The following is a 12731-nucleotide window of genomic DNA, read 5'->3' as shown; positions in this document are numbered from 1 at the left end:
ATCATTTGCTTTGGTTCACACTCATTTTTAATCTGACCAGACTGATGAATGTGGCCATTTATTAAAATATTTCCCTGAGTGTGCCCCTTCTCTATCACTCCTCCTCAGGATCCAGGCACTAAAGGGATGTCAGGCACAACAGAGAGCTAGACATCTGCTCCAGCACAAGGGCTGGCATCTTTTCTGTAGCCATACTGCTTGATAACAATTTCAATATCCCTGATTTCAACTATGCAAAATATGAATTCATACAAGCAATGCCAAAAAGATAATCTGGAGTGATATGACTATTTGGATGCTTATTTATTGGGTTCTCTTTTTATAAAATTGCTGATGTTCAGCATAGTTATTTTCATCACTCTCAAACAAGAATGCATGTTTTAGGGTCAATCCCAGAGACTTGAATGGACCTCAGAGGTAGCAAGCCTTGGCTTTGGTTCAAGAGGATTCATTGGACCACTGTAGCTAATCTTCATAGAGAAGCAATTAACAATTTGGTGATTTGGTGAGGCCTAGGGATTGGCCATTTGGACACGTGCTTGTGGCATCAGGGAAGGCAGGGCTGCCAACCAGTCTTGCCATTTGGCAAGCTATGCCTCACCATTCTTTTATTCATTCATCCTGCAAATAGTCTGCTCCTTCTACATGGGATGCAGCTAGGCTGGGGAATGAGAGCTCAAGACCTTTCCTGCCTTTTGGTTGCCTTCAGTCTAGCAGAAGCATGAGATATCCACACAGGAAATATAGAGTGACCTCAAAAATAGAGAAATGGAGTTGGGTGCAGTGGTGCATGACTGAAATCCAAGAGACGTGGGAGGCTGAGGCAGGAGGATTGCAAGTTTGAGGCCAGCCTCAGCAATTTAGTGAGGCCCTAGACAACTTAGCGAGACCCTGTCTTAAAAAATAAGAGCTGGGGATGTGGTTCAGTGGATACGTGCCCCTAAGTTCAATGCCCAAATAAATTATATATATATATATATCCATTACTACTTCTAATGGTATTGAAAATTCTTCTAAATTTTTTCAGTACTGCTCATTATTCTACCTGAGGGTGTAGTCTGGAAGGTGTGTGGTGCCAAGCAGAGTGGTGAACTCTCCCCTGAGTCAATAGGGATTCACTGTAGGTTTTTGACTGGGACAATGAAAGAATAAATTAGTAGTCTTAGGAAACTTGGGAACACTATAAATGAACCAAATAACGACAGGGAGGCAGATAGGAGGTGATTATTGTGACAAAGGACATTGAAAGGAAGAAAGGGAGTCAAGCATTTCAAAGAAAAGACTAAGGATGAAGGAGAAAGAAAGTTAAAGTGCATTGTGAGTTCTGAAGTCTTTTGAGCTCCAATTTCTCTAGTTAATTAGATTGAGAGAATTGTGCAATTAGCCAGGTGCAGTGGTTCACACCTGTAATCCCAGGACTTGGCAGTTGAGGCAGGAGGATCACAAGTTTGAAGTCGAACTCAGCAACTTAGTGAGATCCTGTCTCAAAATAAAAGAGAATGGACAAGGAATGTAGCTCAGTGGTAAAGCACCCCTGGGTTCAATTCTTGATACAAAAAAAAAAAAGGAGGGAAAACTGTGGAGCATGCCTGTGATCCCAGCAGCTGGGGAGGCTGAGATGGGAGAATTGTGAGTTCAAAGCCAGCCTCAGCAATTTAGTAAGGCCCTAAGCAACTTAGACAGACCCTGTCTCTAAATAAAATATAGAAAGAGCTGAGGGGGCTGGGGATGTGGCTCAAGCGGTAGCACGCTCGCCTGGCATGCGTGCGGCCCCGGTTCGATCCTCAACACCACATACAAACAGAGATGTTGTGTCCACCAATAACTAAAATAAAATAAATATTAAAAAAAATTCTCTCTCTCTCTCTTTAAAAAAAAAAAAAAAAAGAAAGAAAAAAAGAAAGAGCTGAGGATGTGGCTCAGCGATTAGGTGCCCCTGGGTTCAATCCCTCACACACACACACACACAAAAAAAAAAAAAAAAAAAAAAAAAGGGAGGGAAAATTACCAATTACCAATTGTCAGCAGTAAGGAAGATAGGAACTTAACTAGAGGAGACGGTTTTCTTTTAAGTGAGCATTTTAGGTAGCAACTCTTGCAGGCATTTCAATAATACTGGCCAGGACTTGAGGGTAAGGTCTGGACAGAAATAAACATTCAGGGGGCTGAAGTAGCTGTTGGGATCAGCTACATGGAGAGGGCATGGCAAGAAATGGAGAAGTGGAGACTAAGGCTGTGGAGGGTGGGGGGATGAACATGGCAGAAGCCTAGGAGCCAAGGGTGACATAGAAGGTGTGGGAACTTGGAAGCTGGAGGGCTGGTCAGCAGTACCATGAGACCAGATCAACCCAGATCATGGAATTTGTCACAAACTCCTTCCTAGGACACAAGCACATTGAGTAGAGAAAAACCTCTAGTGACCCAGCTAACTGGAAAGCTCAGAAAATATGCAGTCTAATGACTATATTGACGCCATCATCATCATCATCATCATCAGTGTGTTGGTAAACAAATGTTAAATATTTTTAATTTCTGACCTCCTTGTTTGAGTCTCCTAGATCATTCTAAGTGGCAGACCTGATTAGGAGGTCTTTGAGCATGCAGAAGAATTAGAAAAAGACAATGGAAAGTGCATTTCATTAACCATGAACCTCTAACCTCTCTGCATGAATTTTTTGAATAAATACTTCCTCAAAATGGGTGTTCTTTTGTTTTTCTCTTTTTGGCAGCAGGAAAGTCACAGTGGTAACACAGGGAGTTGTGTTTCTTTTGGTTTATTCTTGTTGAGTCATGATTTTGCTATAGCTATCCAAATGTTTTTAAGTAAACTTAAATAAGTTAAGAGATTAACGAAAATGCCTAATAACCTGGGGGTAGACCTGTGGCTAACAGGTTGTAGAATTGCCTATCACTTAACTAGTTTCTTGGATCTTGGGGGTGTCTCCTAGTTCTTCATTTTCTTTCTTTCTTTCTTTCTTTTCTTTTCTTTTTCTTTCTTTCTTTCTTTTTTTTTTGGGGGGGGGTACCAGGAATTGAAACTAGGGGTGCTTAACCACTGAGCCACATCCCCAGCCTTTGTATGTTTTATTTGAGACAGGGTTTCACTTGGTTGCTTACAGTCTAGTTAAGTTGCTAAGGCTGGCTTTGAACGATCCTCCTGCCTTAGCTACCCAAGCTGCCAGGATTGTAGGTATGCACCAGATGCTTGGCTGGTCCCCTAGTTTTAAGGCCTACCCTCTGGGCCTCACTATACTCAATATAATGGGCAAGAGCATATGCACAACTGTCACACCCCTTCACCCAAACCTCTCCCCTACAGCTGTCTCATTTGGTTTCTTATCAGGGTAAATTATAGCACTTTTACAAGTTTAAAGCCCCATACAACTATGTTGAACATTCTGGAAGCAAGATATTATTATTGCTATGACTCAATATCAGGACTATGGTTTAGGGTTTTTTTTAATTTATTTATTTATTCTAATATGACAGCAGAATGCATTTCAATTCATAGTATACATATACAGCACAATTTTTCATTTCTTGGTTGCACACAAAGTAGAGTTACACCATTCATGTTGTCATACATGTACCTAGGGTAATGATGTCCATCTCATTCTACCATCTTTTCTATCCCTATGCCCCCTCCCTTCCCCTCCCTCCCCTTTGCCCTATCCAATATTCCTCCATTCCTCCCATGCCCACTCACATAATGGATAAGCATCCACATATCAGAGAAACCATTAGATCTTTGGTTTTTTGGGTTTGGCTTACTTCACTTAGCATGATAGTCTCCAACTCCTTCCATTAACCTGAAAATGCCATGATTTTAATCTATTTTAATGCTGAGTAATAGTCCATTGCGTATATGCACCATAGTCTCTTTATTCATTCATCTATTAAAGGGCATCTAAGTTGGTTCCACAATTTACTATTGTGAATTGTGCTGCTATAAACATTGATGTGGCTGCATCATTGTAGTATGCTGTTTTTATGACTTTTGGGTATAAACTGAGGAGTGGGATAGCTGGGTCAAATGGTGGTTCCATTCCAAGTTTTCTGAGGAATCTTCATATTGCTTTCCAGATTGGTTGCACCAATTTTGTGTTGTTTTAACAATAAACTTTACCTTAGAATAGTTTAGAGTAACAGAACAATTGAGAGGCCAGTACAAGTTGTTATATATAAATATATTTTACATAAGAGTTTCCCTCAGTATAATCATCTTACATCAGTATGGCACACTTGTCAAAATTAATGAGCCATCATTGGTACATTTTTGGTGTGTATGAAACTGGGATACATCCCCAACCTTTTTAAACTTTTATGTTGAGATCAGGCCTCTCTGTAAATGGTCCAAGCTGGCCTTGAACTTGAAATTCTCCTGCCTCGGTCTCCCAAGTAATGGGAATTATAGGTGTGCACCACTGCTCTTGGCTTATATTTTTAACTAAAGTTCAGATTTTTAAAAAAATCTTCTTACTTTTTACTGATTTCCCACTTTCTATTCCAGGATCCCACCCAGCATACCGTATTACATTCTCATCATACCATATGGAGGGGAGGGTACATAAGATCCACTTGACTTATCACTGTTGATCTTAATCTTGACCACCTGGCCAAAGGAGTATTTCTCAGGATCTTCTGCTATAAAGTTGTCTCATTCTTCCCTCCTTTCCATACTGTATTCTTTGGAAGGAAGGCAATGTGTGCATCCCACTTAAAATAATTTTTAAAAAATTATATTTTTTTAATTAAGGGGGGAAAAATGAGTCATCTGGGCATGGTGGCACAAGCCTATAATCCCAGGGGCTTGGGAGTCTGAGACAGGAGGATCAAAAGTTTGAGGCCAGCCTCAGCAACTCTATGAGTCCCTAAGCAATTTAGTGGGGCCCTAAGCAATTTATAGAGACCCTGTCCCAAAATCAAAAATAAAAAGGGCTGGGAATGTGACTCAGTAGTAAAGCACCCCTGATTTCGGTCCAGTACCAGAGAGAGAGAGAGAGAGAGAGAGAGAGAGAGAGAGAGAGAGAGAAAGAGTATATGAAGGTTTATGGTCGATCTCCTTGAGGGTAGAGTATCTACATATATTATTTAGAATTCTTCTGCATGAGAGGTTTATGTTATTCCTCATACTTATGTATTCAATCATTGATATTAGTATGGACTTATAGACATTAATTTTATTTTGCCAACTTGTTGCAGTTTTGGCCATTGACAGCTCTTTCAATTAGCTGCTGTGTCCATATGAAGTACCTACATCTGTCTATTATTTTCATTTTAGCACTTTCTTCTTTTCTTTTTTTCTTTTTTCTTTTATTTTGATGGAAATGGGCTGGTGAAATATGCTAAAGTTTTGTTTTGTTTTGTTTTGGTTCTGGACATTGAGCCCAGGGATACTTTATTTACCACTGAGCTAATTTCCTAGTCCTTTTTTATTTTTATTTTTTAATTTTTTGGTACCCTGATTGAACTCAGGGACACTAACCACTGAGCAACATCCCCAGTTCTATTTTGTATTTTTTATTTAGAGACAGGGTCTCACTGAGTTGCTTATCATCTCATTTTTTCGCTGAGGCTGGCTTTGAACTCTCGATCCTCCTATCTCTGTCTCAACCTCCTGAGCCACTGGGATTACAGGCGTTCACTACTGCGCCAGGCTCATTTTTTTATTTTTTGAGATAGGGTCTAGCTAAATTGCTTAGGCTGATTTTGAACTTATGATTTTCCTGCCTTCTGAGTTCCTGGGATTACAGGTGTTCACCATATCACCAATCCTGGCTAGTACATCTGTCTAGTATTTTCTGTACACTAAATTCTCCAGGCTCATCTTGTATATTTCATGCCCTAGTCACAGAATCTATCATTTCTTCATGGAAGAATGTCAGGGTCGAATTTTAATCCTAACAAATGTGTCTGAAAGTTGGGGCAGATCTGTCAGGTGGGCAGGGATAAGACCCGACCCACCCTTAGGAGAGGACTTTCCCAGCAGTAGCAGCCAGAATTGCAAGTCCTTAGCTGAGAAATAGGTGACTCACCAGCTCCCAGGTTGTCTCCTCCCTCCCCCTTATGCTGACAAGACTATACCTAAGCCAGCTCAGACAGAGGGACCTAGGTCACAAAGTGTCCCCACCCAAGAGGCCAGAGAAGAATGGCCTGTCTCAGGCCAAGTCAGGACTTTTACCCATGTCCAGCAGACCACTTGTATATTATTTATGCCCCTCTACCTGCAGAAAGGATTAAACAGAATTGTCCTCAAATTTAGAGCTATAATAAATAATAAAACTCTTACTATAACCCAGGTAAAAGGATAAGAGCAGATAAGAAGAGAGAGAGAGAGAGAGAGAGAGAGAGAGAGAGAGAGAGAGAGAGAGAGAGAGAGAAGCAATTTTGTTCCAGACACCTGGGCTGGGGCAGATTCCCTAAGATCCCTGAATCATAGGTTGCTAGTACCAGAGGACTTTCAGAGATAAACACACTTCACCTGTGTTTTTATAGCACTGAAATGGGTGAAGTGATTTTGTGGAAATCACAAAGCTAGTGAGCTGGAAAATTGGGACAGGTTTCTGATGTCCTGGTCTTTTAAAATCCCCTTCCCTTTCTAGGAGGGTGGGGGACAGCTTTTGAATTTTCCAGGGATGCAATAGCAGGACAACACTTAAGGCCATGAATAAATGTATGTGGATGTGTCTGAGAAGTGTTGGGGCGGCGCGGTTCTGGGGCTACAATTAGGATTATTAGTATCCCCAGACATTTGAATTAGGGAATGGAGGGTGTAGACATTGGGAGGTACAAGTTGATACTGGGGTCCTACCATTTCCCCATATTCAAGATGTTAATGGTGTAGTCAGCAACCTTTTAGCTTTTATCGACTTTTGATAGAAAAAGAAGGAGGAGGAAGAAAGAAAAGAAAAGAAAGAAAGAGAGAGAGGGGCTGGGGATGTGACTCAAGCGGTAGCGCGCTCGCGGGGCATGCATGCGGCCCAGGTTCGATCCTCAGCACCACATACAAACAGAGATGTTGTGTCCGCCGAATACTAAAAAATAAATATTAAAAGAGAGAGAGAGAGAGAGAGAGAGAGAGAGAGAGAGAGAGAGAGAAAAGGAATGGGGCGGGGGTTGTGGTTCAGTGGTAGAGCATTTGCTTAGCATGTGTGAGGCACTGGGTTAGATCCCCGGCACTATATAAAAAATAAAAACAAATACATAAAGACATTGTGTCCATATAAAACTAAAAAAAAGAAAAAAAAAAAAGGAATGAATGAAGGAAGGATGTTCAGTCAGAGATCCTGAGACTTTACCCAAGAGATCTGCAGATTTAAATTAATGGATTTCTGTACTACCAGCTCTTTGAGAAATAGAATTGTTTCTTTTCTTTAATATCCATCACCCTCCTGATCCCAACACTCCCCTTCCCAAAACTCATGAATGTCTGACTCCCTGTGTGAAGGTGTTTCAATTACCTTTGTATAGGCTGAGATGAAAGACTGCCTTGGGGATCAGAGAAAGGATTCTGGGTCTGGTGTCACTCGGTGTGGCTGCAATAAAGAGACTAAATTAGCATCAGGCTACTCTTCACTTGCTCTCTAGGTGACCTTTCTAAGGCTACCCGGGAGATCTTGTTTCAGTCTGCAAGCTCCTTCTAGGGCAAGGACAGTGGGTGGCCCAGAACAGGATCTGCAAATAGGTAATTATAATGTGCTTTTGATAATAATGAAGATAATATTAGGTATTTTGGGGATATATAAAATATTCAAATAGAGAGCTGTTCTTGAAGATCCTACCAGCTAGCTTCTCAGCACTTGGAGTTCTTTTCGCAGAGGGGAGTAAAGTTGCTCAAAGCCTGCCTTCAGGCTGAGTGTAGAAGAAGCTCTTCCGTGAAAGGGAGAACAGAAAGAACATTCCTGCCTGCTGTACTCACACTTGAATTTGTCTGCCTCTCTCATCTGTATATTTTATTTATTTATTTATTCAGGGCTGACGATAGAGTCCAGCTCTCATGCAAGCTACAGAAGAGCTGTGCCACTGAACACACCCCCCAACATAATTTTTAATATTTTTAAATAAAACTTTATGTAATATTCATACAAAGATGTATAGAGTTTTTAAATTTGAACATGCTGTATTATGTGTTCTGCAACTTGCTTGTAAAAATAAATCATGGATGTCTGAATCAAGATACCTCGATTTTGGTACTGTCGTGAGGCGATCGATGCTTTGTCCTTGTACCTGAGTGATGCTTCGAGCACCAGCTTTTCGCCGCCCTTTCTTCCTCCCCAGCCTTTGTGATTGCCTGGCAGCGTGGGGTGCCCTGCCCAGAGAGGTCCAGGCTGGTGGGCGGGGTCCGGGGCCGCTCGGGACATGCAGATGAGGTGGGCGGGGCCCCATATATATCCGCGGATAGCGTTGGTAGGGCGAGCCCAACCCCGACAGACAGTGAGAGCAGACAGCGGAACCTGTTTCCCCGAGCGCAGCGGGTCCTGTGGTCCGGACTGGCCCCTCTGCTGCCCCGGGAGCGGGCCATGCCGCCGCGGGAGCTGAGCGATGCCGAGCCGCCCCCGCTACGGCCCCCGACCCCTCCTCCACGGCGGCGCAGTGCGCCCCCCGAGCTGGGCATCAAGTGCGTGCTGGTGGGCGACGGTGCGGTAGGGAAGAGCAGCCTCATCGTCAGCTACACCTGCAATGGGTACCCAACACGCTACCGGCCCACAGCGCTGGACACCTTCTCCGGTACGTTCAATGGCCCCCGCGGCCGCGTGGCTGAGGTGGGGTTGTGCAGTTGGGGATCTGGGGCCGGCGTCGTTGGGGGAGGGCACCTGAGACCCCGATAGGGAGCGGAAGCAGGCCCCGAGATGGCGCTGGTGAGGCCTGGTGGGTCCCAGGACGCTCTGCTAACTCAGGCTTTCCCCGCCCCTGCAGTGCAAGTCTTGGTGGATGGAGCCCCTGTGCGCATTGAGCTCTGGGACACAGCCGGACAGGTGAGAAGCCGGGTGCAGCCTCTTTGGTTTGGGCTGGGGTGAGGGGAGTGATGACCTGGAGGCTAGGTTCAACCCCTGATAGGGCAGGAATGGGGAAGGCCTTCAGTCTCCAGACCCAAGTGGAAAGTGGATTCCTGTTCCATGTGGCAAGAAACAGCCCTTCTAACCACCTGGCCTTCCAATCCCAGGAGGACTTTGACCGGCTTCGTTCCCTCTGTTACCCGGATACTGATGTCTTTCTGGCATGCTTCAGCGTGGTGCAGCCCAGCTCCTTCCAAAACATCACGGAGAAATGGCTGCCCGAGATCCGCACTCACAACCCCCAGGCACCCATTCTGCTGGTGGGCACCCAGGCCGACCTGAGGGACGATGTCAATGTACTGATTCAGCTGGACCAAGGGGGCCGGGAAGGCCCAGTACCCCAACCCCAAGCCCAGGGTCTGGCCGAGAAGATCCGGGCCTGCTGCTATCTCGAGTGTTCAGCCTTGACACAAAAGAACTTAAAGGAGGTGTTTGACTCAGCCATTCTCAGTGCTATTGAGCACAAAGCCCGGCTGGAGAAGAAATTGAATGCCAAAGGTGTTCGCACCCTCTCCCGCTGCCGCTGGAAGAAGTTCTTCTGCTTTGTGTGAGCAACTATGGCAGTGTGTAGCAAGTGAGTGGTAGGCAGGAGGCCATTGACTTCTGGAACCTGGGACAATGGGCCTTTGAATGGGCTACTGGCAGGGCCTGGCCACCCTAAAGGATTCAGTTCCCTATTGAACACTGGGAACATGGGCCTCTAATTGATCACTCTGGTAAGCCCAGGGTAAGCCTAGGGCCTGGAAGAGAAGGAAAGCTTTGAATTGGATTTCTTTGGTCAAGGCTCATAGAGAAAACCCAGCACTTTGATTTTCATGGGATGGTCCTAACAGTGTCAGCCATCTCTTAGCAACATGGGATCCAATTGCCAGTTTCTTATTATGGGCCTACAGGGCAGCCCAGCCCAATTAGGACCCCTTGTGGTGATCCTCACCCACTCCTTGCACAAAGGTGAGGAAGAGCCTGGGCAGTAGCCAGGCATCTTGGAGGGCTGGAAGGTGGCTAGCCTTGATTTGGAGAGAAGTTTGGGATGGAGTGGGTTAGACAGAGGCCAGAGGGATTGAGAAGAGGGAACGAAAGTGAGGCTTGGACCTGTTTGACTAGAGGCAGATCCGAGGGCTGGGCTGGGAAGGAGGAAGAGAAGGAGAATAGGGGATGGGCAGCTATAGAGCAGGCTGACACCTGGGCTACCCTCAACCCCCAAGGCCAGAGAAGGCGGGGCTGGTCCCTGGGAAGAACTGGGTCTCAAGGCTCCCTAGGTACTGCCCAAACTGGCTGGGCCAGCATTCAGGCAGGAAGTGAGAATCAAGGGCCTAGCAAAGGGAGGGAAAGAAGTTGTAAATTAGAGTCTGGAAGAGGAAAGGGGTTGGGGTCCCTTTTGCCAAGGTCACAGCCTAGAAGGTAGAGCAGTGCAGTTTGCAAATAAAACCTTATGTTTCTGAAGCTGCTGTCTCTGTCATTTCCTGGAATAGTCTGCTGCCCTTTCCAGGTATCTGTAATTTGACTAGGTTGAAGGGTGGGGGCAGGACCAGATGGGACAGTGTGATGGGAACAGGATTGGGGGGGGGGCAGGTGTGGGGCTCCCCACTTGGGGCTTGGCCTAGCTGGTTCCCAGGAGAGCTATCGTGGGAAGCAGCCTGGAAACGGGTTTCCCCAGGTGTCAGCGCCAGACCTGCTTTCCCATGACCTCACCAGGTGGGTGGGGCCCCTCCCCTCTCTCCCTCCTTTCTAGAGCATAGTGCTCAGTGCCGGGGCTGTGTTAATCTCAAGCCCTCTAACCTTTCTGTTCTGATTCTTCTAACAGTTTACAAGCCCCAGAGACTCTTCCATTCACATTCTGAGCCCAAAGAGAACCCTCTTATGTGCCTTAAATCTCAATCACTTGCCAAAGTTCTTGGACTTGAGCTGGTTGAACCAATCTTCAGCCTTGGCACATAAGGACCTAGTGAAGGTCAGGGTGCTGGTTGTGAACAATTTAAATAGAGGTTTGTCTCAGAAATCCTGAGTGCATGAGGGTTCATTGGGAGAGATCCAGAGGGTATTTCCTATGATTGGAACTGGGAGAAACTAAAAGGCAACCTGAGGAGAATAAACCAAAACCTTATGTTATCTTAGGAAGACTGAGACCCAGAGAAAAAAACAGTAACTTCTCAAGTGAGTGGTTATAAGAGCACCTGACAAACTCTAGAGTTGGGCATATTGGTAAAGAGGTATTTCTAAGGCACACCTGGGACACCTGCTAGGCAACTACTCAACCATTCACACCCATCCCAGTCCACTGGGCCCAGTTCCCTCTTCAGGAAGTATAGGTGTGTGTGTGTGTGTGTGTGTGTGTGTCCCTCATAGCTGAGGGACAGAAGTCCTAGCCAAGTGAAACCTCAGATAATCCCCAAGTTTAATTTTAGCCAAGACTGTCTGCCTCCTATCCCCCAGAGCATCAGCCACCTCTCCTCCTTTTGTCCTCTTGTCTCCTCGTAGTGGAGCTGCTGAGCTACACTATGATAGATTCTCAGGATCTCAAATCCTGGCACACTCCCCTTGAGGGCAAAGACCCAGGTCAAGTTCAGGCTCTGATACCTACCATTACAATAGACAAATCATTTCTCTTTGTTGTACCTCATTATCTTATTTGTAAAATGAAGGACACAGGACTGACTGAAATAAGAGATTTTCCAAACTGTTGTGAGGTATATACACGGCATAGCGGTGCTCACATATAACCCTGGTGACTTGGAAGACCAGCCTCAACAACTTAGCAAGATCCTGTCTCAAAATATAAAATAAAAAGGGGCTGGGGATGTAGCTCAGTGGTAGAAAGCCCCTGGTTCAATACTCAGTATCCCCTCCATGCCATACATACACAAACTGTTCAGAGGGGCCTTGGAGTTGCATGGGGGGAGGGGAAGGAGAGAAAGCCCAATCAGGTGATATCTGCATCCCTCCAGGGAATAGGGAACAATTTCTTTCATAATTCTGTCATGGTACCAGCACATCCATTTCATCCACACTGAGTACCTCTTCTGCCAGGTGACTATGCCTGGTCAGGACCTCTATCACTCTCACCTCTATATTCCTGCCATGGTGGCTCCCGACTCCCATCCACCCAGAGCTGCTGCCTCCTTCTGGCACAACACAACTTACTGGTTCTCATTCTTTACAGTGAACTCCAGTTCCTTATTTCCATATTCAAGACCTCATATCTGACAGCAACCTGTACCAAATAGACTTGTCCCAGTGATCCCCCATTATCTCCTGACTTTAAGTCCAAGTCTTGACTTTTGCTAGATTAACAAAAGGGCCCCTACCCCCAAATCTCCTGTTTGTTTAAAAAGTGCCCCTACCACTTTCCAAATCTCCTGTTTGTTCATTTCCCCCCTCTCCCCCCTCTCCTCCCTTCCTCTTTTTCCGTTCATTTATTGGTAGTGGGGATTGAACCCAGAGAAATTCTACCTCTGATCTACATCCCAAGCCATTTTTATTTTTTATTTTGAGACAGGGTCTCACTAAGTTGTCCAGGCTGGCATCAATCTTGTGATCCTCCTGCCTCAGATTCCTAGGCTGTGATGACAGTCATGTGACACTGTGCTGGTCCTATTTCTCCTCTTACTACATTCTAATACTGCTCTTTTCCAGAAAGGACTCTTGCTGGTACTAGTGTCTGCTCGGCTCCCTTGG

General features: G+C 45.3%; 1 protein-coding gene across 1 annotated transcript; it reads left to right on the top strand.

Annotated features, from left to right (window-relative positions):
• Positions 1-8519: 8519 nt before the first annotated feature.
• Rhov (ras homolog family member V) lies at positions 8520-9607 on the top strand. Its single transcript, XM_076848495.1, has 3 exons — positions 8520-8727; positions 8917-8975; positions 9164-9607. Exons 1-3 carry the CDS (start codon positions 8520-8522, stop codon positions 9605-9607), a joined length of 711 nt encoding a protein of 236 aa, XP_076704610.1.
• The last annotated feature ends 3124 nt before the right edge of the window (positions 9608-12731 follow it).

The sequence above is a fragment of the Callospermophilus lateralis genome, chromosome 3, assembly GCF_048772815.1.
Source record: "Callospermophilus lateralis isolate mCalLat2 chromosome 3, mCalLat2.hap1, whole genome shotgun sequence".
NCBI lineage: Eukaryota > Metazoa > Chordata > Mammalia > Rodentia > Sciuridae > Callospermophilus > Callospermophilus lateralis.
The sequence above is the reverse complement of the archived record's forward strand: the minus strand, read 5'-3'. Positions and strand labels throughout refer to the sequence as shown.

What these genes read in the sequence shown, in the direction of transcription:
- Rhov (XM_076848495.1), top strand. Translation starts at nt 8,520, where the DNA reads ATGCCGCCGCGGGAGCTGAGCGATGCCGAGCCGCCCCCGCTACGGCCC. An exon ending in AGCGCTGGACACCTTCTCCG is followed by an intron (nt 8,728 to 8,916) that starts GTACGTTCAATG and finishes CCGCCCCTGCAG; the next exon opens with TGCAAGTCTTGGTGGATGGA. An exon ending in TCTGGGACACAGCCGGACAG is followed by an intron (nt 8,976 to 9,163) that starts GTGAGAAGCCGG and finishes TTCCAATCCCAG; the next exon opens with GAGGACTTTGACCGGCTTCG.